The sequence below is a fragment of the Phaeodactylum tricornutum genome, chromosome 9 (assembly GCF_000150955.2).
Source record: "Phaeodactylum tricornutum CCAP 1055/1 chromosome 9, whole genome shotgun sequence".
Taxonomy (NCBI): domain Eukaryota; phylum Bacillariophyta; class Bacillariophyceae; order Surirellales; family Neidiaceae; genus Phaeodactylum; species Phaeodactylum tricornutum.
Genome location: NC_011677.1, coordinates 766,331 through 791,480, shown reverse-complemented (window position 1 = coordinate 791,480; position 25,150 = coordinate 766,331). Strand labels below are relative to the sequence as shown.

General features: G+C 48.6%; 10 protein-coding genes across 10 annotated transcripts; 2 read left to right on the top strand and 8 right to left on the bottom strand.

The window, feature by feature from the left end:
* Nucleotides 1-1,255: 1,255 nt before the first annotated feature.
* PHATRDRAFT_54547 (protein kinase) lies at nt 1,256-4,598 on the bottom strand. Its single transcript, XM_002180477.1, has 2 exons — nt 2,190-4,598; nt 1,256-2,124 (listed from the first exon to the last, which is right to left on the bottom strand). The coding sequence occupies exons 1-2, from the start codon at nt 4,142-4,144 to the stop codon at nt 1,377-1,379; spliced, it is 2,703 nt and encodes a 900-aa protein (XP_002180513.1). The 5' UTR covers nt 4,145-4,598; the 3' UTR covers nt 1,256-1,376.
* A 6,364-nt stretch (nt 4,599-10,962) lies between these two features.
* Nucleotides 10,963-11,809, bottom strand: PHATRDRAFT_46273 (predicted protein; the record flags this gene model as incomplete). The annotated part of the gene is made up of 2 exons (XM_002180476.1): nt 11,691-11,809; nt 10,963-11,358 (listed from the first exon to the last, which is right to left on the bottom strand). A coding segment is annotated over exon 2 (288 nt), but the record flags the coding sequence as incomplete, so codon positions are not given.
* Nucleotides 11,810-12,240: 431 nt separating this feature from the next.
* PHATRDRAFT_12813 (predicted protein) lies at nt 12,241-13,137 on the bottom strand (the record flags this gene model as incomplete). The annotated part of the gene is made up of 1 exon (XM_002180475.1): nt 12,241-13,137. A coding segment is annotated over one exon (897 nt), but the record flags the coding sequence as incomplete, so codon positions are not given.
* A 102-nt stretch (nt 13,138-13,239) lies between these two features.
* PHATRDRAFT_7237 (predicted protein) lies at nt 13,240-13,656 on the bottom strand (the record flags this gene model as incomplete). Its single annotated transcript, XM_002180474.1, has 1 exon — nt 13,240-13,656. A coding segment is annotated over one exon (417 nt), but the record flags the coding sequence as incomplete, so codon positions are not given.
* Nucleotides 13,657-15,394: 1,738 nt separating this feature from the next.
* On the bottom strand, nt 15,395-16,451 carry PHATRDRAFT_46271 (predicted protein). Its single transcript, XM_002180473.1, has one exon. It carries the CDS (start codon nt 16,436-16,438, stop codon nt 15,440-15,442), a length of 999 nt encoding a protein of 332 aa, XP_002180509.1. The 5' UTR covers nt 16,439-16,451; the 3' UTR covers nt 15,395-15,439.
* A 479-nt stretch (nt 16,452-16,930) lies between these two features.
* Nucleotides 16,931-17,950, bottom strand: ADH_2 (alcohol dehydrogenase; the record flags this gene model as incomplete). Its single annotated transcript, XM_002180472.1, has 1 exon — nt 16,931-17,950. A coding segment is annotated over one exon (1,020 nt), but the record flags the coding sequence as incomplete, so codon positions are not given.
* Nucleotides 17,951-18,258: 308 nt separating this feature from the next.
* PHATRDRAFT_36198 (predicted protein) lies at nt 18,259-18,916 on the top strand (the record flags this gene model as incomplete). The annotated part of the gene is made up of 2 exons (XM_002180671.1): nt 18,259-18,297; nt 18,464-18,916. The coding sequence occupies 2 exons, from the start codon at nt 18,259-18,261 to the stop codon at nt 18,914-18,916; spliced, it is 492 nt and encodes a 163-aa protein (XP_002180707.1).
* A 161-nt stretch (nt 18,917-19,077) lies between these two features.
* Nucleotides 19,078-19,875, bottom strand: PHATRDRAFT_36197 (predicted protein; the record flags this gene model as incomplete). Its single annotated transcript, XM_002180471.1, has 1 exon — nt 19,078-19,875. One exon carries the CDS (start codon nt 19,873-19,875, stop codon nt 19,078-19,080), a length of 798 nt encoding a protein of 265 aa, XP_002180507.1.
* Nucleotides 19,876-21,320: 1,445 nt separating this feature from the next.
* PHATRDRAFT_36196 (predicted protein) lies at nt 21,321-22,142 on the bottom strand (the record flags this gene model as incomplete). The annotated part of the gene is made up of 2 exons (XM_002180470.1): nt 21,321-22,007; nt 22,053-22,142. The coding sequence occupies 2 exons, from the start codon at nt 22,140-22,142 to the stop codon at nt 21,321-21,323; spliced, it is 777 nt and encodes a 258-aa protein (XP_002180506.1).
* A 423-nt stretch (nt 22,143-22,565) lies between these two features.
* On the top strand, nt 22,566-23,913 carry PHATRDRAFT_46270 (predicted protein; the record flags this gene model as incomplete). The annotated part of the gene is made up of 2 exons (XM_002180670.1): nt 22,566-23,070; nt 23,158-23,913. Coding segments are annotated over exons 1-2 (1,113 nt in total), but the record flags the coding sequence as incomplete, so codon positions are not given.
* Nucleotides 23,914-25,150: the final 1,237 nt, after the last annotated feature.

The window sequence follows — 25,150 nt, the reverse complement described above, 5'->3', positions numbered from 1 at the left end:
AGCAAACGGCCTCGGTCGGTCCACCATCGACAAAACACTCATCAACATGAGCGAGTTGGATAGTTCTACCCTTCATATTCCTTCTCCTTTGCCCGTTGCTGGTGTTTGGCAGCGCCAATGGGAAGAAGATCCCCTTGGCGACGACGCCCATGCCGATCGCACCACTCTCGTCCTGTGGACGCAAACCAGCCAGAGTCGAGTCTACGTCGACTTGCGGCTACCACAAAACAGCCCGGGACGGTCGTTGCTCGCCGCACAAGCCGCCGGCATTCGTCCTCGACCATCGGCCCTAGGGTTCAACGACTACAGTCCCGACGCTCGACGGCTACTGCACGATTACAGAGAAACAATCTTTGTGCAGAAATCTTTTGCGGGAATTTTGAACTATAAAATTGGTGATACGACTGCGGGCGACGCCATGCGTTTGGATCCTACACTTGCTGGATAGCTGCCAACAACACCACGTCGTCATCGTCCTCCATTCCACTCCATACGTGCTTTTGGCGCCGGGATTTGGACTATCAACCTCCTTCCGGAGGACTTGATATTGGGGTCTGCTGTTCCGTTCCGCAGGAATCGTCACGAGACGACGGATCGATTCTGCTACGAGAAACGGGTGACGACGGCAGTTACGCCGAAGGTTGGTGGCGGTTGCCTAGTACGGCGCAAGGACCTTTCATGGCACTCGCATTGCTTGCAGAAAACGGGGTGACCGGGGTCCGATCGGGTTATTGGGTCCGTGCCGGGGATCATTTCGCGTACGCGGTCGGCAGGCCCGTCCATCAAATAAGCACAAGCAATCAACAACCGGGGTACATATCTGGATCGGCAGATATTCAGGCTTGTGTTGGCCAGTCGTTGCGAGACGCGATTCAGTCAGTGATGGAGTCGAAGGCTCCATCCGGCGAGCACAATAGCGAAAAGACTGACACTCGTATTCAGCAAGAGTGGGATCTCGCGGCCAGCTATGTTGCCATCGCCGGCACGGTCGAAAATCCCCAGGGAATATACACTATCCTGCACAGTACCAATCCTGAGTTGGTGGGGTGTGCGCTAGTCGGCGGTGACAAGTTTTGCTGCAGCCAATTGACAGGCGAGGTCCGCCTGGGATCAGAAATTGATCAAACAATTTTGTCTTTGGACGGATCTAAGTGTACTAGACGTTGGAAAGTACTCGAAATCGACGGTTGTTCGCTACCGGCTTGACTAGATGAATCTGTTTCGGTCTCAATGGTAACGGTAAGACAGCCGTAATGAAATATGAATTTTGACGTACTATTAATTATCGTCCATCGCGAATTTCATTTTTATTTCCCCGTTACATTCTCGAATGTAAACCTATCGACGGAAGAGTTCGATCACATCAATAGGAAAACCTAGAGGTGAACCATGCTACCGTGTAATTTTTCCATTTGTTCCAGTTTGACCTTAGCGCCATACTCTTCAAATTTGCGCCAGGACCGCTTCAAGTAGACCTCCCCGTCTTTCTTTTTCCCACTGTCGAAGAGGCACAATGCTGCTCGCTCCATCGCAATACCGTGCAGTAGCTGAAAATCTTCTCGTTTCAACATCTTCATTGCGCGTTTGTATTGGTCGTTCGCTGGGCTATACTTCTTGTGTGCCGCCAAAAGTTCCGCCTCGAGTAGAGCCATCAAAGCGAGAACGCTCGTAGATCCCTCCTTTACGTACGGCTTGGCTAGACTCATGTATTTTTTTGCCTTGCTGATGTGTGCTTTTTTACTGCTTTCACGAGCCAAAGCGAAACAATTGAGAGCCGCAAAAACGAAATGGAAAAGTTTTTGCACGTAAGTCGACATTTCGCCTTCAACCTTAGAGTATTTCTTGCGGTCAAGTTCGGCGAGCTGGTGTTCACCGCAAAGATAGAGCAGCACCATGCGAGCATAGTGAGTAGCAAGCGCGGCATGTCTGTGGTTGACCTCGTTTGCAGAAGAAGAATTGAACTGCTCAACAATAGCAGTCTCGTCGGCAAAGGTGCCTCGGAGAACAGTCGACAACTCCGCATTTCCGCGGAGATTTTCTATCAGCTGAGCCCATGGAAGCAGCATCTTCAGTACGCCGGATTGCTTGTACTCTCGCAAGGTAACACAAAACTTTTGTACGACGCTGCGAAGGAAAGTGTTAGTACAGAGCTCAACGCCCCAGTCTACTTTGAATCATTTCCCACATACCTTTCGTGCTCCGGCAAGGACTTTGCCCCGACAAAAATTCCGAGCGCTCCAGCAACACGCAAAGCCATACATGATTGAAGTGAATCCGCCGCTTTCACACCCACTTCATACGCTTTGGTGAGCTCTGCTGAACTTTCTCGCATAGGAAATTTAAGATGCCACAGAAAGGAATGTACAACAACCAAAGTTTTCGCAACAGCTGGCTCCATCCCTGGTAGTTTGAGCAATTGTAAAGCCGCCGTTCCATATTCTACGGCCTCCTTCATCTCACCTAAGTGGGAAAGGCATACAGCGTAGGCCACCAAAGCGTACGGCGCATGTACAGAAATACCGTGCTTGAGAGTTGTTTGAAACATGATTAAGCACAATACAACGCAATGATTGTTGTCGCCATTGTGCCATGAAGCCATTGCTGTCGTGGACATCAGGCGTAAGACTTCCTCTACGGTAGCGTTATCCATTGTCGGCAATGAGCTCAAATCGGAAGCTTTTCGTCCGGCTAGCAGCCTTTTGCACTTCAAAAGGTTGGACGCGACGTTGAGAAGACCGGGATTCTTTGGTGTCTTTACTCCAAGATATTCCATTCCACGCTGACCTTCCTCAATACATCCAGAAAAGTCGTCTTCCGAAAAGAGCATATCAATGAGTACATTGTACGCCCGAAATCTGTCCTCTGCCTTGGAGGCTTTCTTTTCGATGATTTTGACACGTTTTTTCGTTGACTTCAGGTTACCATTTGAATAGTGCATTTCTGCCGAGAGACTACACAAGTCTAAACACAGCTCGTAGTTGCTTTTCCAGCCGCTGCTTCCAAGTTTCTTCAGACCGGAATCTGCGTACGTGGCCGAAGATTTGAAAGCTGCTTGCAACGAAGCTTTTTTAGCAGCTTCTAGACAGAGCTTGGCTACCTTGTCGTTGTCAATATCGATTGAATTCTCGAGGAGTAGATTGGTTGCTGTAAAAAGCATCCAGTCCTCTGACTTGTTTGAGCGACTCAATTCCAGGACAAGCAAACCAAGATTAGACTTGATGCGCTCTCCTCTCCGCCCACCAGGGAGAAGGCGAGTGGCGGACTGCTGGACACGATCGTGAGTGAATTTGTATTTGCCTGGATATATCTGTTGAATCAAACCTGCTTTGGATGCTTTGCGTAGAGACTTCTGAAGGTTCACGTTGCAGAAGGCATCATGGCTCTGAAGTAATGGAGCTTCGACAGGATCCGCAGCTGCATTTTCTTCGTCGAGGAGAAGTTTGCGGGGAAAAAGACTCATTAAATCTACTGATTCCAGAATTGTTTCCAAAACGCTTGCGTCGAAAGTGTATCCGAGCGTTGAGGCAATCACTAACACCAGTTGCGAGTCGCGGGGCAACGACGAAATTTCGTCAACGAGAAGGTCCACGACGTTGGAGGAGGGGCTCATTCTTTTCGCAATTATATCAACATCCCAATCAAATCGTTCGTCTTTAGCATTGTAAGAAATCAGCTCCTCCCGATGGAGTGACTCAAGGAACTGCTTGACGAAAAAAGGATTTCCGTACGTTCTTCGAAAGACTATCCACCCCAATTGCTTTGTTTCCTCTTCCTTCAAACCAGTTGCCACAGCAACAATTTTGTTGACATTTGACTCAATTAACGATCCACAAACGAGCTGATGACACGGAATCAGAGTGTCTGCCGGCGGATCAAACGTAGTCTCTTCACCGTCCCTGACAATTCCGATGAACAAGAAATTTTCGAGATCGAGATCCATGAAAAAAGACGACAGCAGCTTCCTTGATGCATCATCGGCCCATTGTAGGTCGTCAAGAAAGAGTACGATGGGATGTGAAGGTGAGCATATTGCAGCGAGAAAAGCGCGAAAAAGACTCATGAAGCGGATCAAAGTTGACTCATTTACAACACCATACGTTGGATTGATCTGATCCGTAGAATTTGGCAACAGAAATCCAATCATGGGAACGACAGCACATAAGATTTGTAACTCGTCGTCCGTCAAGTTGCTTCGAATGTTGTTTCTAATCGATACCGATTCCGATGAATCACGTACTGTGTGACAGAGTTCTGTTGCGGCGTCAATGACGGCGCTGAATGGTCTCGATAAGCCGTCACTTTGTGCATACTTTCCGGACACCCAGAACTCTTGCCCTCTCTCCTGTTCAGACAACAAGACAGCACGAACCAGAGACGACTTTCCGGTACCAGAGGATCCATGGATAAAGATGGCTTCAGATTTTGCTTGTTTTTGTCGGTTTTTGCAAAGTACGTTCCGAATAGTCCGCTCCTCTTTTTCCCTGCCAACAAGAGGAACATCGGCCCAGTTGAGCGGAACGCCTTCAAATGAGTTTCCCTCAGTTGTCGACGACGTGACAGTTCGATTTTCGCTCTTGGTGATGTATCTTCCGCTTTCGTACATGGCTTTTGTGTGTGAAGCAACTTTCGAGAATTGTGCGAGTAGATTGAAACGAACACGTTGTAGATGGGGTCATCGGTCATTTAGATCGAATTGATTACATAACATGTGCAAAACGTCCCAAAGGTTCCGAAAACCTAATTTTGCATTCATTATGTTTTGCATAGGATGTGATGACCACTATTTATTGACTGTGAAACAATGACCTTACGGCTTTCGGTAAAATCTCAAGGAGCATTCCTTTGCACAGGAGTAGGACAAATATAATTCTCTTTGTATAGAGAGAATCTTATTTATCTTTTTTGGTTGCCGCATCCTCCCCAACAAGATGACCACTCTGTTCGCATGAACTGAGAATGCTTGCATGCCCAATCAACATTTCACTGTAGTTGCTCTTCTTAATCAAAGCTTACCAGTCACTGCCTTTCTCCACTATCATCAATACCAAGGGACTGAAATGACTCCTCCGCAGTATGACTCTGACATACTACGCTGATTATACATAAGAACACTTATCTTTATTCGAGCTTCCAAGTACACCCGAATTTTGAGCTGTTGTTACGACTTATACTCGCTTGATGTTAGGATGGCCTATGACAATTTTAGATCTCCTTCGAAATTATATGAAAAGGATACATTTCGCTCCGACAGTCAGTCAGTTTTTCCCTGATTTGAGGGCATAAGACGACGAGAATAGGAGATGCACTCGTTACTCCGACGCCGCAGTGGAGATGAAGGAAGTTACGCTTTCTGTGATTTCGAGACCAGGAGATAGCTCGACTCGAGAAAAAACCCGTGCACTCGTTACTCCGACGCCGCAGTGGAGATGAAGGAAGTTACGCTTTCGGTCATTTCGAGACCAGGAGATGGGTGTGATATGCCTTTGTAGAAAATAAATATCATGTCCACTTACTTTGTTAGTCGCTATTTGCATCCAGCTAAGGAATCTTTTACTGGACTCTAGCATAGAGGTCATTGTCTTGAAAATGGCACTCGGAGAAACCCTATTTATCTTTAGGTGATCTAGCTTTTGACTCAAGGAAAATTCAAAACAGGCTTTCTATCAAGACTTTCAATATCGTCCTCTGATTTTGCTACCTGGCATCTGGGCTTGCGGAAATTTGCCACTAGAGTAAACTGGCAATTAAGATGATGCGACTCTAATTCATGTTCTCTGAAGGATGAGGCTGGCATTGTAGCTCATTTGTCTTTTATTGCTGGTCTATGTTTTAGATGCTGCTGACATTTCCTTTTTAGCAACGTGCGCAAGTTCTAGAATATAATTGCAAGGACTACTGCAGTCAGTGCTTTGAACTTAATACAGTCTTCGTAGGCAGCCGGGTACTTCCGGGTAGTTAAAATATTGATTTCTGGAGTGCAGTGGAGAAAAGAGTGTGGCATCTAGAATTTACCATTCTGGGATTATTTTTCAATATTTGACTTCACGACTCCAAGCTTTGACTGCCACGTGTTGCTGCAAACAAAAAGTAAGGGAAAACGATTCTTGACAAACAAGGGGTCGGAATAAGCCAATCAGATATTTAGAAAATGGAAATGGAGACGACATCGTAGCCACGAGCAAGAACAATCATAGAAAAAGTGAACGCCAGTTCTCCCCAGTTAGGACAGTACCCAAACGTTGAAAAAGTTGTGACGGCGTTGCAAGCAGGCCGCTCAAGAGACGTTGGAGCAGGCCATCATGGTGATGGAACATTCTTTTGCGAGTCCCGACGGCAACGACACCCCCTCTTTCACATCGGACGAAGAATCCATCGCATCCAGAAGGGATCAAGCCGATCTGAACGGTACCAGCATGAACACAACCATCGACCGCTATGATGACAACCCCTACTTGACAGACGTCGCAGTGCACGGTGAGAGTGCTCTCTCTCGCCCTCGCTCACCAAGCATATTGTCAGAATCGACGAAGCCGGACCCCCCGTCGGTTGTAGATGGGAATAGTATACAAGATCAAGAGGAACAATTGGATGAAAACGACATGGAAGAAACGCCACGCGGAACCGATTGCTCTGGCCTAAGTGATTTGAGCAAGAGCGATGGCGGCCACATAAACGACGACAAGATACTCGAGGAAAGCCAATATCTCTCATCTTCCCAGCTTTCTCAATTTGATCGAGCTCATAGTTCTGAAACGATGAGCGACCTGCATTGTGCCGATGTTCTTGCCACGCTTTCTGGGACGCCTCTGACCGACGAACAAGTCTGTATCTATGAAGATTCTCCCGAAAAGCAGGTCGATCCAAAGTCTTCTGAGAAAAAATATGACACCATCAGTAGCAGCATTGCCGTGGAAGAAACTAATACGGATGCCCCGTCAATTGCAGAGGAAGAGCTTACGGTTACCTCGTATGCTTCAGAAAGGAGACCCACCGCTCTCATTTACGACGCACCATCTGACAATTCCTCTGCGCTTGCAAAATCACGGACTCCAAGTGTCGATGGAGTCGAGCATATACCTCGAGTTGACGAGCATACAAAAATTTTGGACCGCGTATCAGAAAACGGATTTTCGCCTCAGCGTCATCATCCACTATTACAACTTCATCCAATGCAACAGCACCAGTCGTCGTTTGGATATCCGCCTATGTCGGCATCCGTAATGATGAATGGAAGAGGCAATGGGGGTAGGCGTAGGATTCGGCTGAAGCTAGAAGAAGATGTTCACGTTCCATTGAAACGGGCTCGGGCCGGAAGCTTTTTAGGACACATTCGCAGTCGTTCTAAGCGCATGTTTGGTTCCGACTCTAATCTTCCTTCAATCGATGAGCTGGAGTACCATTCTATGGACAGGGGTACAATTACGGTATCTTGGTTTGAAGGGACTTCAGGAATTGAACTTTACGAGCATGTGCGGAAATGCGTTGTCCGGAAACTTCGGTTGCCAACCCATACACAGCTCACTGATATGAGAGTACTAGATGAAAGTTCCAGTCCCCCAGAAGGTATGTGTGGTTTTGGTTTGGCATACGTCCTTTGCACGTAGTAGCTACACCTCAACATTATTTCACCCCGTATGATTCAGAGATTGTCCTGTCACCGTACATCCCCGACGGGTCTGAGTTTTTGCTTCAATTTAGCACAAAAGACAAGAATGATGGCACATCTACTCCAGGATCTATGTATTCAGTTATTCGAGCCCCCGAATCGCCCTCCGCGGCTCCTAGTCCACATCCACGCCAGGAACTCGCCGGACTTAGCTCTGGACAATTAGAGAAGCTTCGTAATCAGTTAAATGCATTGAGGCTTACACCAGGAAAGCAGGGTACACAAAACAAGAAACGAAGCTCCAGCGCCCACATATTACCTCCGCTGAATCAGAATAGTGACATTGTTTCGAATGAACAATTCTCAGGGACTGTTGACGAAAGCAACGAAAAGGGAACAAAAGATGCTCAATCGCTACAAACGGAACAAAAGCCCGCTGGTATTGGAGAGAAAACGACATCAGAAGAAGACTTGACTGATGACAGCGACGACGACATGATGCTACATTCAGATGATCCCATTGAGGCTCAATTGCGCCAAATTACAAAGCTGCTTATCACGGATCGGCAAAAATCCAAAAGAAATAGTACTCGACACGGCAAAGAAGAAAAGCGGCAAGTTATCTTTGTCTTGGCCAATTATTTCGTTCTGTTTCTTTCACTAATTGCGATCTCGGCAGAGATTCAAGCTCGTCTTCCTGATTGGTTAGTGTCAATGGAGACGCACATGAAGAACGTGCAGGATTGTGCGGCAGATCAAGAAGCTCTTTTTCAGTGTGTCTCCAATGGTGATTTTGCTGGGTTGATAGCATCCGTTTTAGTGTGGCTTAGTCGATCGGTGGTTACGAAACGAATCTTTTTGTTGGGATACGATACTCCCAAGAAACTTTGGACCGTCGTTTACGAGTCAATGGTAACTGCTGTCTGCTGGGGATTTAGCTACATTTTTATTCGACGCGGAATGAATCCTGATACGAGACCTCGGTTTATACAAAAATACTGGAAAGATGCCGTATACGGAAGCCTTGCTGGTTTCAACGCGGCTTTCATGAAGCAGATTTTAAAAAATTTGATCCCTCAAGAAGCTGTAGAGGATGCGCTACGTGACCGACAACTAAAAATTCTCAGCTGGCTGCCTAATTTCGCTTAAGCTTATAATCTTATCACTGCTTTTCACTATGCACGTATTAGGACAGATGTGATCTAGCAAACCTTCTTCTGTGAGAATCACGACTCGCTACGTCGAAAGAAACGGGTGAGTGGATTAGATCGACGCTGACGGTTTGACCCCCTACGGTGTGATGATGATTCTCCACCTGATTCAGATCGCGGTAGCGCTGGCCTGTGTCGCAGATGAGGATGAGACGTGCTCCTGCTTGAGCTGGTGTTCGATTGTCGAGTTTCTCCATTGGAGCCTGGACTATGATAATCGATATGAGCATCCACAGACGATAGGTCGATTGATTCCGGTGTTTCCGAGTAAAGATCGTCAAAAATACCCATTTCTTCTCCGGAAGCTTCTTCAATGGAAGAAGGCTGTGATCGTGGATTTGGTGAAAAGCTAGGCACACTCCTCGGCTCGCGAACGGGAGAAGACGGAACTAGAACTTCGCCGGAAACACCTCCAATAATAGGACTGGCGACAGGCAAGATCATAGGTCCTCCTGCATTTCCTGGCGATGTTACTACTGCATGAATATGAATATCAATACCAGCACCATTCCCGTTGCCACGTTCGCGCAGTAATCGACCAAGCCCTTGCATTTCTTCCCCGTTTTCGCTTTGCAAGATGCCTCCCAAGCTCGCAGCCGCTAAATAAGCTCCAAGCAATCCCGACACGTCGTCGTTGACTCGCGCGCGGGGACCAGCACGTACTTCACCACGAGTCGTGTTGACAAGCCCCGTGGCAAAATCGGTGTAATCCGGATCCACACTGTCGTCGGTGGAAGTGTGAGTTTGTTCTCCAGCCGAAGCGGCAACGGATCGATCCCCTGACACAACGTTTGTCGAGCCTATAGATTGTCGACGTCGGTCCCGACTGAGGAGGGAAAGAAGACCTCCAAGAGAGCTCGGATGCTCGTTGATTGGTTCGAGTTGGGGCGTTGGCTCTTCATCTGTAGATGATTCGTTTACAGACGCTGCGAGAGCGGCCACGTGCGGTGCGGCATCCACCAAGGTTCTTCCCAGACGGTCCAATAAAGGTGCGAGGATTTCCAATTCTCTTCGACTAACCGAGGCTCGTGGACCAGAGTCGGGGGTGACCACAGGCATTCCTGACGAGATCTCTGGCATTCCTGGACTGCTCGGTGCTTCATCTGAAGATGGATCGCAGGTTTCGTACACATTTTCTTGATCGCTGCGACGGGATTCCCACGGCAAGTCCTCTGTGTTCTCTAGAGCCACGTTTGATTGGGATGGCGTCCGATGAGCAGCTTGCTGCAACAACTCATGTACTTGGGTCACAACACGATTCAATTCCGGCAGTAGCGCACTGCGATCTGAGGCCTCGTCTTGCTGAATAAACGTCGAGGGAGCTTCGGAATAGGTGCTCTGGGGGGTCGGGGACGCTAGATTGGAGAGGCTGGGATGTCGAGTCCGGGTACGGAACGGTCGAATCCGTTCTGAATCGCTCCGAATCCATTCGTCCCAACGGTGTGGCCAGCCGTTGTAGTGAATGAGTAAGAGCTGGACACGTCCGTTGGTGTCCCTGCGTCGTAGCCCAGCCAGCTCGCCGCCTTCATCGTCTCCGACTCCCTCTTCGCACGGCTCCAACAATAGTAGACGCCTCCCTTCCAAATCTGCTGAAAAAACGGCGGGGTCCGTTGCTGGGTTAATCGTACGAATGGTCATGGCATTCTGCGGACGATCTGTGGAGGGCAAGATTTCGTCAGGGTAAACAATATCCACAACCGTTGCCTCTAACCATTGATTGACGGTATCCCGACAATCAATCCATTGTCCACGGTACCATCGGCGGGGCGAATCGAGGGGAGACAACGGCGCGGCGTGAGCTGGCGGCAGGAGGGTATGGAGCGTCAAGAGGCCTTGTCGTACCGATTCCATACTACCCGGATCGGAAGACTGCAGGTCATCCTGTGTTAGGCGGTAGTGCGCACGGGGACGCGTTCGACGCCCGCTTCGACGAATAATGGGAGACGTGATTCCGTCCGAGCCCGTATTGTCGTTTTCGTTGTCGTCACGGGAGGAAGCGGTGTTGTTGTTGCGGGAAGGGCCTAGAAGAGCCCCGAGTATACTTCCGGCACCGCCTTCGGTCACAGTTGTGTCGGAGCTATCGGGTTGCCCTACCTTGTCACGTTTACGTACGAGATGGATTGTATGTCCATCCTCTAGTCCCACAATGTCTTTGATTTTCAAATCGTCTTCCTGATCTTTTGCATCGCAGCGACTATCCATTCCTTCACTGGATCCCGATACTGTATGGCTGTGAATGAGTCTTCCTCGGTAGATGAGCTTTTGCTGATGCGGCGCCAAACCCGTAGCGTTTTCGATCTCGTCCTGCAATCGAGTCAAACTATCCTCCGGAGAAACTTGCACGACAAAACTGTCCTTGGTAGTTCCTTCACCACCCACCGTTTTGACGGCAATGGCCCAACGGGAGGCTTCCACGATCTTCTCGGATGCCATGGTTCGTAAATACACTCGGGGGGTCGTGCTCGCACAGAGACCGACTGGGGGCACCTCTTGGGAGTGTCGAGTTGTGAGGGCAACCGGAGCGCGATTCCGACGACTTTCCTGTTCCAAACCGGAGACGCACAACAAAATTTGGTCAGAACACCCAAGCAGAGCACAGGTTTTCGTGAGACGGCATTACCAGAAGAGGTGCGTCCGGCTGGATCGCGCCTATTTTTTCCCGCACCGTCGTCCTCATCCACACCAACCAAGCACCACTTTGACACTATTTCTCCTGCATTATGCCTTTTGCTTGGCCTTTGCGAACGAGTATTCCGAGCAATAACAACGCCATTCGAATCCCAGGAAAAGGAGGGAATGTCCCCTTCGTGGTTCCTTCGCATTGTGAACTAACTGTAATTCCCTCGGAAAGGCATTCTTATATCGTTACGTACCTTGGCTGACGAAGATGCGTTCCTTACAGCACACACTGTAACAACACCGCAAACAATCGTCTCTATTTTCGGAACGGGGGGTGTGTCAAGAATAGAATGCTGTCTGCAAAGGGTACCGTCAGTCTGGTGGTGTTTATTTACGAGTGTGCGGGGGACCCCGCTGTCTCCGCCGGTCGAAAAAGAACTCTCGGGAGTAGGTAGTTTACGAGGCGTCATAGTCAGTCACACCGCACCGACACGTGCACTTCCCGAGTCATTTTCCCGGTTCCTGCTCCCAGCACCAACCAGTAAACTCACTAACTGTAAGGCCATATTCGTTGACAACTTTCGTCGGCTGTCCTATTTATTCAACATTAGATTATCTCTCTACTAACCGTAGAGAACCGTCAACTACTGGAACTACTAGGATCCAACACGAACGAAGTAAATTTGATAGCTCTAGATCGTGAGAACAAGGAAGGAATAGCTATGTTTTTCAGATTAACATAGCAAGCAAAGCTAGACTTTGATAAGGCAGACTAGCATAGTACTCTCACAATCTACCTTGCGGTTAGTAAACCTCCACATGCCACTGCTTCTTAGCTTTGAGTCCCTTGAGCCATTCATCGTATTCGACACCCTTTTGGGTGCACACCGTTTGCAACATTTCCTGGATACCGGGCATCATTCCCTTGAGGCCGCAAAAATAAATGTGCGCACCAGCATCCAATTTCTGAAAGATCTCATCCGCGTACTCTTCCACCTTGTCTTGGATGTACATTTTTCCGCCCTTTTTGTTTTCCTGTTCTCGAGAAAGTGCATAGTCCAGGCGGAATTGATTGGGGTTGTTCGTTTTGACCTCTTGCCATTCGTCGTCGTACAACAAGGCGTCGCTGTTGGCTACACCCAGAAATAGCCAGGCCTGCCCCTTATACGCTTCTGCGGCAGGAGTCTTTTCGGTGAAGAGACGGCGGACAAAACCACGGTACGGGGCAATGCCCGTTCCAGTAGCAACCATAATATAGTCCGTGTCGGGGTTCTCTTCTGGCATGAGCATCACCTTCCCGGCAGGGCCCGTCATTTGGACTTCTTCGCCAGGTCGGGTGTCACACAGAAAGTTGGAGCAGACGCCCTTCTTGGTCGGGTCTTCAGCTTTCATTTCCGGGCACCAGTATGTTGCACGTCGAACGCAAAGCGATCCAGTCTTGCCCGTCATGTCGTCACCGTATCGCGTGGAGGCAATCGAGTAGAGACGAACCGAGTGGGGTTTGCCGTCCTTTTCACGCACACCAGGTGGAATGACACCCCACGACTGCCCTTCCCAGTACGGAAAGTTTCCTTCGTGATCAATTACAACGTGGCACGTTTCGCCGGTCGCGAGTGGACCCACAATGCGCTTCGTCGACACCACCTTCCCGGTGAACGGAGCCTTGTTCTTGTAAACATTTACCGGGACAGAGGATTGGTCCCAGTAGGGTTCCGCTTCTAGGAAATCTTGTTTGATCTCCTTCTTTCCACTAACCAGGTTGATGCCGGTGGCCAGGAACAATGCCGCCAGCGCCGCGATCCCACCTTTTTTCCCCGCCAGGGTAATTGCACTCATAATGACGCCAGCCGAAACGACGCCGGCAAAAATGGAACTCAAGGCAACGGGCGTCGGCATGCCCAGTAAAAAGGCCCCCATAGCTCCGGTCCAGGCCCCCGTTCCGGGCAAGGGAATTCCAACGAAAGCGGCCAACGAGGCCCACTGTTTTTCGACCGACCCAATACCCAACTCGGAGGTTTTCTTGGCGGCCCGATTCAAAATGGGACTCATCAGACTCTTCAAACGTTCGTTACGTAGCAAGAACAAGAGCGGCACGATCGGTATCATGTTGCCCAGCACACAGATGGGCAAGACCGTGGCAATAGGGAGACCCATCCAGATACCCACCGGAACGGCGCCACGCAGTTCGACCACGGGGAGGGCCGAAATAATGGCGAGCACTCCGAGATCGGGAATACCAAAGGAGCGGAAAAAGTTTGCTACCTTTTGACCCGTATGCAAGTGTTCAGCCGCGACAGCGGAGGTCTTGGCGGCGAAGGCTGGCGACGAAGTCGCTAAATTGACCACCGCCAGCGTACAAAAGGCTAGCACAGCCTTGGAAACTAGCTGTCGTATGAAGATATCGCAATTGTCAGCCGCACTGCAAACATATATAACAAGTGATCCTCTATTCTAGGCCTTGGCGCTTACCGTCTTGGCAACCACACGTCGCTGCTTGTTCGAGGGCCACGAAAAAGTCACTGGAGCGCGCATTGCAAGTTGAGGTACCGAGGGTGCGGAAGAGCGTGATATCACTGTCCGAGTAGGCATAGCGACGACACGGGGTTGCACTCTGGCATGCTTCCAACTGTCCAAACAACCAATCAAAAGAGGTGAGACGATGTCACTGTAAATGAGATCGTTGGAACAGAATCATTGGAATACTCGTCCACAAAATCAACCGACGAGAACGACTTCGGCACTAAAGTGTTTGGTTCAAGACTGGACCATACAAATTCACCGTACCTTACTGCAGAGAACGCTTCTACTTGGTAAGTACAAAGTAGCAGCCATAGTACCGCTCCAAAGAGCTGTTTCACGATTCTAGCCATGGTCCCCCTGCACGTATTTGCAATTGAACTACGGAAAGGCTCGGACAAAAGGCGTCGGAAGCTTTACGGTTCGACAGGTTTTCGGGTTTCATTTTTGCCCTGGTTTCTCTCCTCCGTCAAAAGCTGAACACCGGATCTTGGATCTGACTTGTCACAGTGATACAGTGAGGGCAGGGCTCCAATGTATACTACCTAGCTGGATCGATCAGCCAATCAAATTTTCTTTTTCTCCAGTCACAGCGGATTTAGGCGCCCGGACTTTTCCGTTCTGCGTCAATCGTTTTGTTTCACAGTCAGACGTTTCGGTTCGTTCTCGATTGGAAGGAATAGACTCGTTGGCCGTGTACGACCATGGGACTGTGAAGGATCGAGAGTTCGACGGCAATAGCAGAACCCCGCATTTTTTGGACTACAACCCCACCCGTCCTCCCGGAGATCCAACCAAAAAGCCATGAATAAACTAAGTTACAGAGTTGCAGAACTCTCCTTACGAATTCCCAAGACTCGGTGCGTCGAACGGGTCCGGCATCGGACGTTGTCGACGACGCGGTCGGCCCGTGGCGTTGCCGGAAGTCGCCGGGAGAGCAATTTACGTCGACGCAACGCCAATGTAAAGGTTCAATCGTACCAAACCGGTGCACCCCCGCCAAGATTTCCCGCCATCGTGGAAGGCGAAGTGTTGGGACCTTACGGACTCACCCGGGTCGATTATTCTACCCCGCCACCGCGTTGGCCCATGCCACCGCATCCACCGCCATCGCCGAGTGCGACGCGACGATTTTTCCCGCACGTTCTCTTGCTCTCGTGTATCTCGATGTTTGGATGGATCTATATGAATCAGGATTCCGAAGTTTACGAATACTGGCGTCAAGTTGAGCAAGGCAAAGTGCCAATTATAAGCAGCGATTACGATGATGACGGTGAGGAAGAAGAGGATGATGGCGTGGACGAATGGGCCGATGAAGCGGATAAGTCAGTTTCCAAGTAACTTTACCTTCTAGTATAAAAGACGTGAGTGCGTAAATTTGATTAGTCTTTGTGGTCGTCTAATTTTAACAACTCTAATGCAAATAATGTACAAACTGCACGACCTACTCCCTTCAAAGCCATGGACATTTTCGACGCGTCAATTCCTACCCACTGTCTTCATCAGAACTAGTGTCGTCATCTTGACGAGCATGCTCCGTATCATCCTCCGCGTCTGTGTTGTCCAATCGCCCAGCCAGCATGTCCATGACGTTGGTCAAAGTTTCTTGTCTGGACAACTGGTTCATACTGTGCGTTACGCTTTGACCCATACGCAAGCACTGAGCGTAGTATAAATGACCCGAATTTGGTCGAACCCACACCTTCTCGATCCACACATACGCTGTTGGTAACAGCAAGACATCGGCGCGTCCATCCGGATATACTTGACACTGCACTATTTCCACAATCGTTGCGGGTGTGGTCGGCGCCAATGGTGCTCGGTTGGCGTGGACGAACAGCGCTGGGTGGGGAATACGACCTCCATTCTTGGCCGACTCAGGCTGCCCCCGCATGACCTCGGTAATTAGTACACGATACCTGGGCTCGAAAAAGTGCAACGCGTACGGTTCTCCAAGCTGGACCTGGCCTCCCATGAAAAAGACGGGACCTTTAAACCGTATATGATCCGTCACAATTTTTTTATACAGCGCTTTGAAACTTGCTTTCTGTAATGCCTGTGCAGCTTGCTCGACAAGATCCGGAGCGGTTGCTGTCCCGGCTTCTTTGCTTGCCGGCGCAATATCACAAATTTTGTGAAGCGCTCGCTTCCATAGAAACGGCTCCTTTTGAAACTGTCGCTCGATGGCAGCTTTCCAGTAGGACTGTTCTTCACAAAAGACCCGAAACTGCTTGGAAACCAACGGAAGCGTGTGGGTTAAGGAAGATTTTGGATAGTTCTCTGGCATAGACTCGAACGGCGCATCGGCGACGAAGGAAAGAATGGCCAGCTTGAGATCTTCGTGCAAGTCAGTGAACAAATGGAACGAAGCAGTAGAAGAGTTCTGCGCTGACGATGTATCTTTCGCTTTTGCCATCGTTCTTCTCCGACTTTTCTTGTACTTTCGATCTATGAGGAACTTGCGAAACCAAAAGGATATGGTCATCCTTTGGTGCGTGCTGCAGGGAGACTTTTTGTTACCGAACTCGATGCCAGAGAAGCCATCTTCCCTGACTGTGAGTGTGCGCCTGACAGAATTTACGGTTAGTAGGGTATGCCAGTTTCAATATCGGGATGAAGCGTCACGAGGTTGAAGATTTCGTCAATCGCCTTACAATTACTACATATAAAAGGTCATTTATTAGTTTGTGTGGTTTTTGTACGTCATATCATTTATTTACAATTTCTGCAACGACATCAAACCATATCAAAATTAACAGCAAAGGCAGGTGGCAAGAACGTTAATGAAAGCATAATATTTACATTTACCGTTAATCGTCGACCCTGCCTAGAAGTGATGGTCGAGAGTATTATCACAGTAAATGCTTTTCTCCCGTTTCTATGAGCGTTTTAACAGTAAATACCAATCTCACGTCAAGCGTCCCACTTATAACCTACTTTCGTGAAACTTTGTTATCATAGTAATCCCTAGCGGACTTCCATGGTCCATGTCTATCAGCGATTGTGCTCCTTCCGCTAAGCTCACTTGTTTTTCGACCAGATTGCCTGGATTCAACGAGCCATTAGAAATCATCTCCAACAATGAACACAAATTGTCTGCTGCAAAGCCGTGAGAGCCCAAAATCTCGATCTCCCATCCTGCAACTAGTCCCATGGGTATGTTTGGTGAGACGTCGCCAATCGGTAGACCCACTTGCACCATGCGACCGGCACGACGAGTAGAGTGCACGGCATTTTCACAACTTGACGGGAACCCAGCGGCGTCAATGCAGACGTCGGCTCCATCACCCACTGGGCCCAATTCTTTAACCTCGTTTCGGACCTGCGTATTGTCATTGCAAAGGATCACGTGGGTTGCGCCCAGATCTTTGGCCTTTTCTAGTGCTCGTTTTGACACATCAACCGCTATAATACGGTGTGCTTTTTTTGCGGCAGCAATCATTACACAGGACAAACCCACACCCCCACACCCAAAAACAGCAATAGTTTCACCAGCCTGGAATCTACCTTGCTGGAGCACGGCTCGGTAGGCTGTAGTAAACCGGCAACCCAACGCGGCTGCCTGGATAAAGGAAACGTTGTTCGGTAACTTCTTCACATTCCAGTCCGCTCGCGGAATCGATACGTACTCTGCAAAGGATCCCCAGAATGTGAATCCTGGCTGTTCTTGTTTCAAACAAACGGTGGACCGATGATTGTCACAGTAGTGGCATGATCCGCAACTCAATATAAACGGTGCAACAACTCTATCGCCGACTAATAGATTGGAAACGTTTGGGCCCGATTTGACAACTATTCCACTGAGTTCATGACCAGGACAAAAAGGCAGACCGTGATGTCGTACATCTCCATCGTGTCCTTTCCATCCGTGCCAATCACTGCGACAGACGCCCGTAGCCTTGACTTGAACCAAAATTCCGTCACTAGCGATCTGAGGAATGGGAACATCCTCAACGCATATTTGCCCCCCAAAGTCTCTGTAGATGGCTGCTTTCATCTAGTATATCGAAAGGACTATACGATGTAAAATCCTCACTTCAATCGATAGGCAATTTGCAAATTTGGAACCCGAGGCTCCGGCAAGACTTCGTTCGACAGGGACTGACTGTGGGCTATCTAGGTAATTTTGGTTTTTAAAACGGAATGCAGCGATTGACGGAATCTTGCAAAACATGTTTCAGAAAGCCCGAGGTCATTTTATTCAATGGCAAAGCTCTGTCTCGAGACAGCACGAAGCAGTTCGCAACCGTTGGGACCAAGAAGAAAGGGTTTTTCATCGGAGCAAGGTTACTACAATTAGTGACAATGGCGTCAGTTGGCCCCCTCCCTCGTCGGATCGTTAAGGTAATTGCGAGAAAAGGCTTCTGAAAGGGGCATTTAAAAAAGAGCGAGAAATGGCATTTCTGGATCGCGCGGTTGCTCTGATTGCGTTCCGAGCGAGGTGCTTTTCCATCGCAACGTTTTCGTTTTAAACTTCCTATTCTTACAAATAGTTCTCTCTTGTTTGAAGGAAACTCAACGTCTGATTGCGGAGCCGGTCGCAGGAATTAGCGCGACTCCTTATCAAGATAACTTGCGTTATTTCGCTGTAGCTATCGAAGGGCCTACCGATTCCCCGTACGAGCGCGGCGTGTTTCAGCTAGAGCTTTTCTTACCTTCGGACTACCCAATGGCACCTCCAAAAGTGCGGTTTCTGACTAAAATATATCACCCAAACGTCGACAAGTTGGGAAGAATTTGCCTGGATATTCTAAAGGATAAGTGGAGTCCGGCTTTGCAAATTCGAACAGTTTTGTTGTCAATTCAGGCACTGCTGTCGGCACCCAATCCGGATGACCCGCTTGACAACAATGTAGCAGAAGTTTGGAAAAGTAACGAACCAGAAGCTCTTAGACGGGCTCGAGAGTTCACGGAAAGCTTCGCAATGAAGCCGAACGCTGCTGAGACAGCAAAGGGTCCATAGGTGTAGCCGTAGTTTTCAACTAAAAGTCCTTTAGATTGTTTCCAATTTCTTCCCCAGATACTGCTATAAGTTGTTTCCTTCAAGAGAACCAACCAAAGTCCGACGTCTCAAAGAACAAACATACAGAGCATCTACAAATGGCAAAGGCTTAGACAACTGTTTTATTGGTTTTGGAAAAAGTTCGAGAACACAGCAAGAGGGCCTCGCGTCCTGCCCACCATCTGAGGCAGTACCGGAGCAACGCGTGGTTCCACTGGCGGAGCTGGCGGAGAAGCGACGTTCCCAATAAGAAACGGAAAGAGAGCGCTTAGCAAAATATCCCATTGGGGGATGCTAAATCGATCCTCCTGCAGAGTAATCAAACCAGAATTCGGATCGACTGTAAAGTCAGTATATACAATGTAGGGCTTGATTGTCAAACCAGGACCGATCTTTACTCTTCCTGACAGCCTCCAAGTGCAAGTGACTGTATTAGGAGTCTTCTCACTCACTTCAGTTGCAATTATTTCGGCTCGCGCCGTGTTCTGATCGAATAGTTTGTAGACACCCCGAGCATAATCCTCAATCCCATCCAACTTCACGTCCGGATCCTCGAATCGAAATGAGTCTGCAAAATAAATTGGATTAACGTTTCCGGTCACAAACCACTCTTTCTCATAAAGCTCTGCGTCCAATGCGACCGCTAGCGTTTTTAGATCCAACTTGCTAGACAACTTTGGCGCATTGAAATCGATCCGATCGATCGGGTCGACGTCATCGCTAGCAGATTCCCCTTTTTCCATAAAATTAGAGAGAACTTGAGTTGCCGCGTTCCTGTATTCCTGCCTCTTTCTGCGCTCGTGCAAAATTGTGAGGTCTACATTCCTAGACGATATCAAGGCGCTCCGATGGATCCGGAAAGAAAGTGCACTGGATATCACGCCAAAACAAAGCGCAAAACTACATGCCGACGCTTTCATCGTCTTTTTCTAAAACTCTGGAAGAAGCGTTCACCAATGTTCTGCGTATTGTTGCTCTTCGAAGTCTCGCTTTACAATAGCAAGTGTCTTGAATGTGAACAGAGGGAGACAAACGCAAGCATTAATTGTAACATGAAACAAGAGTTTGAAGGGCATCAAAATCATTTATGGTGCTCCGAGTGAAATCCTAGTCACAGACGACACGACACGGCCAGTCCCAATTCCTAAAAATCCTGCAATATCAGTGTACATACATGCATTTTTGAACAAAACAGGGAGGGGGGGATGCATCATTCGTACTCTCGCACGACTTACATCACCCGTATAACGTGGACAGTCGAAATCCAGCGATGCACTCTGTCTTACATTAACTGTAAGGAATCTTCGACGGCGAAGCCGATCGAAAATGAAGGGGCACCGAAGGTGTTCATATTACTGTGGCTATTCCCATCCACTTGTCGTTTACTCATAAAGAAGAAGTGTTTCTAGGCAATGACAGGAAACGCAGAAGCTGCCGCAGAGATCCCGTCCGGTGCTCGTCGAATGGCGCCTTTCATTCTTAGCGGGATTTCGTTTCTTACCGTAGTTTATGCTAGTTTGTGTCATCTTTTCGCCAAATCTCCGTCGATTCTGGGTTTACCGCCACCAGCTCCAGACTTCTGTCGGCTTGTGCCTGAGGGAGAGCCGTGCTATCGACCAGACCTTTTCGCCTTTCAAGTATCGAGTGGATTAGCGATCTTCATTACCGGCAGTGTGGGATTCTGGACGTGGCACGTTTCTCGTAGAGCCCATACGGCAATACCTCCCACTCCTGAAGGTAGATTGTTTGGATATCTCCCGGAAGCAGAATGGCTGGCCTCTGTCAACTTCACTTTCCAATTCTGGGATTTTTTCATTTCTTTGTTGATTCCGGAACATCGAACGCCCCTTATGCTCTGCCATCACCTTATAGCGGCAACAGTGGGTTGGTTTTCGATCCGCTACACTTATCTCCAATTTTATGGTGTCTTTTTTTTGGGATGTTCTGAGCTGAGCAGCATTTTCCTCGTATTCGTCGACCTGGGGAGGTACTTTCCACCGGTTCCCGGGACGATTTATGATTCGCTTGTCAATGCCGTTTGTGGACCTCTGTTTGCTGCTGGTTTTATATATTACCGCGTGCTACTATGGTGGCCTGTAAGCTATCAACTTTTGTTGGATATAACAGCTGTAATGAAATCAGGCCAAGCGAGTAAGCTGAGACCAACAAAAGAATGGGTCTTGTACCTTTACCTGGGCCTGAACTTGCCCCTTGGTCTACTCCAACTGTATTGGTTGACGCTGATTTTTGATGAGGGATATAAGGTAGTTTTGGGGTAGTGCAATGGTTCTGTGGTATTGATTAGAACAATCACTACCAACAATAATGACCAGTGCGCGAGGAGGGATAGACTCTCTTGCGCTTGCTATTGTAGTTCTGGCTGTAATAACGCAGTAGCAACGGTTGCTGTCCACTGGATTTCTAGAAACTTTCCTTGCGCAGCGAGCTCTCTAAGTTTTGAAAGTGGAACAGTTTGCAGATCTTGCCGTTCCGTATCCGCAACGCCAACTTCCTCCACATTGAATGCGTCGTTTGAAAAACTTCGTTCCGTAATTTTCTTACAGTCCAAAGCGAGGAAGCTATTTGTCCAGCCCATACCACGATTGACGTCCGTCCGAAAGCGTCCCAATAATTTAAATGTCAGACACGAAACGTGCATTTCTTCGGCGACTTCTCGTTGTGCAGCCTGTTCGGCTTGTTCGCCAGGTTCGATAATGCCCCCTACGATTGCGATTGAATTGCGGTTTTCCAAGGCGTATTTGGATTGCTCAAACACGTAAAAGTGCCTTTCCTGGGAATTATCTTGTTCGACGGGGGCTTCGACGAGTACGTTGATCCGATCGTGGTAGTCGATCCATAGCCAGTCATCAATAATGTTGTCGGAATCTGGCGGCATTCGGACCCGGTGCTGCTGTACTTTGAGGAATCGACTCTGCACGAGGCATTTTGGAAGTCCGACCGTACTGTCGGTGATGTATTCCGATCCTTTGTAATCCCCAAACGATATGGTACAGCTTCCTGCCTGCCTTGGCATAAATGTGACAACCGACGACTGTATGAACGAAAAAAGCCAAATCGAAACGAGACCAATACCTACCACTTTGGCGGCATTTGCCATGCATGGAGTGCCGAACGGTCGCCTCCACGATGTGCTAGGCTTTCGTGTCAAACCTAGATCAGACCCCATATTTCCTTGATGTTGTCAAAAGGAAGGATGCAATTTACATTAGGAACGAGGAAACGCCACTTTTGCGATGGTAAACAAGTTTCGTTATATTTCAAAAAATAGACTCCAAACCGGTGTCCGACTGATAAAAAATCACATGTCTTGTAAGACATTCATGAGTGTATTGGAATCGTGGATTCGCTGATTTTTCATATTATGGTCGACGACACCGAAAATGACTGCTCCGTTGAGTTTTCTGGCACACGCCCCTGCAGCTTCCCGAGCGCTTGACTGTGAGCCCGCCGTTCGAAACGGCGAGAGCCGGACACCTGCGTGTCCTTCGACGTTGTTCATCCATTCCCACCGTCAGCCACAACCCTCCGTTTCAATCAAGTAATATTCTCGGGGTTTCTAAAAGCTCTTGGTAACGCAATTCAAAAGTGTAAGACACACCGGGAGCTTTCGTCGGGCGAAACGTTGGTTCCTTGCCAGCCTCGCTATCCGCTCGACCGGAAGGACACTTTGAATTCGACCGGGGAGCGCAGCCCGTGTGGATACCCTAGACGGAACGCCATCTCGCCGGTAGTCAATAATGTCCCCAACGCCCCATCATTCGAGGTTTAACATACGACCACCCTGTACGACAGGCGATTCTGGTGATCCCGGTCCTTCTCTTGGGAAGGACGCAGAGAGAGTATTTGATTTCATCGAGGACGAGCGACATTTGACGGCGCACGACTTGTTAAAGGATGTGCGACGTCGTATAAAAGAACAAGAGGCGATTGTCACCAGGAACAGTACAAGGAGCAGCAAACGCAAACCAAGCCGACTGGCAATTATCATAAGGAAAGAATCGGCGAAATTAGAGACCGAGCAGCTCGACCGGGAAGAGCTGGACCGTGCCAAGGAGATTCTAAATTCCAATAAGGCGGCCATTGACAAATTGGAGGTACGAACAACGAATTGGTATGAAAGGTTGGACTCAATACTTGTTTCATGCCTTTTTCTTACCCTTTCTGTTCTTTATTTTGCTCAGAACCGCGTCCGTATCTTTCGAAAAGCTCTACATAATCTCAACGAGGACGACGAATGGACGTACGCATCAACACATTTTGGGATTAAAACATTCTACAGAAGAGAGGAAGACCAGAGCTTGAGTGTGAAACTGGAAGGCGAGATTGAAGGCGTTCCATTGTTTGAACAAATTTGCGTTCTGAAAGAGGTGGATCTGCACTACAAATGGGCTCCGTTTTGTTCGTCATCGATGACGGTGGCCGACTTGGATAAGCTCGACACCGTCGGTTGGTTTATGATCGGTTTGCCACATTTCGGTGTAGCTCGTGATGGGTGCTTTCGGGCAATCGGTTGCGATAATATTATTGAGGATGGCAGTATTTTGTTGGTTGGTCAAGGCGTTCATGATCGACCACCAGATGCGCCGCCACCGGAAGACCCGTTTCTGTCGGAAGATCCGATTTTGAACGATCTAGGAATCCCTCCGGTACCGAAACGAAGAGGAAGTGGACGGATGACAATCCGCAAGTTCGAATCGGTGATTCACGTCTTGTCCCCGACGTCAGCAAAGACACGAATTGTTGCCAATATTGATCCCAACATGGCATTTCTGCCACAGTCACTGCTTGAGTTTCTGATGAAACACTTGGCAGGCGTTATGCTAGCGAAGCTACAAGCTGCTACCAAAAAGGTATTGAAGAATCCCGTCAGCAACGAGCACGCTCGAAAAATGAGAGAGCACGAGGATTTCTACAAACACTGGCTGATGCAAAAGTTTCAGGCAGTATGCAAAGCGCACGGCTGGAAAATGCCTGCTGTTCCTGCGTTTGAGCTGACGGAAGAACAACAACGCAAGGAGAATGCACTGGCTGAACGAAGAGCAAACCGTGGTGAACGCTTTGAAACACGAGGCGCAATAGTACAGAATTTGAGTTTGACCGTCCACACAACTCCACCAAGGAGAGCAGACTATGGAGACGGATCTGTGTCCGAATTAAGCAGTCGGTCGGTAGGGTCGGTATGGAGTAAAAACCCAATCTCGACTTACCTTCGAGATATCGAGCAAAAGACACAGGAACGAAAAGATGCTGCCATCGCAGAAACACGACAAATAGCAGCCAGTCGTCTCCTCCCGAAGGACTTTTCTTCCGATAAACAGGAAAGATTGCAGGAACTGAAAGCAGCAAAAGCTCGTAGGACCATTGATAGGCCGAAGGCAACGGTATCGACAACAGGTTTTCAGACCGAGATATCCCGGACGCCGAGTTCTGCTATGTTCGCCGTCGAAGAGGCTCGTACATTCTGGCACAAAGCAACAAGCAAATTGCATCGCCATGGCCTGTGGACTCGAACTATTGTGGTGGTTGTGTTGATGAGCACATTGTTTGTGTTCTTGCATCCTCTTCTTTTGGCCAAAATTCTCTCAGTAAAGTGGGCTTCCGCTGATACTTGGTGGCGCTCAGCTCTTCAAGATATTGGAACTGTTCTTTATCTTGCCGTGTGCACTGTGATACATTTTATTGTTTGTGACATTTCCCTCGTCTATGTCTTTTCTGCATTGGAACTTGGATCAAAGACTGGACGGCACATTAAAAACTTCTACAGCGATAATGTACGGCTGGGGGTAGCTGCAAGTTCATTCGGAATTTACGGAGCAAGCCTTCTGAAAGCGACGGGGAACGTATGCCTACGATTGGGAGTATGGAGCTCGGTGTACGCATACAGAAAAATAGGGAAAATACTTGAACGCACATTACCAGCATTCCCGCCTTCGGTTTCGGCGGTGCTCTATGATTCGTCCGAGTTTTTCCAAGGCGCCGTGGCTGTTCTTCTAAGAGTGTTACGTCAATCTGCTAGGCTCATCTGGACCTATTTCGTACACTCACATTTTGTTGGACGAAAGTTTGAGGATCTCTTTTTCCGGAGTACTTCCTTTGTGACTTCATCTGTTGAGCAAGTCTCAAGGTTCGTCAAGTACTCCGTTGATAGCCACGAGGGAAAGATCGAGGTGGACT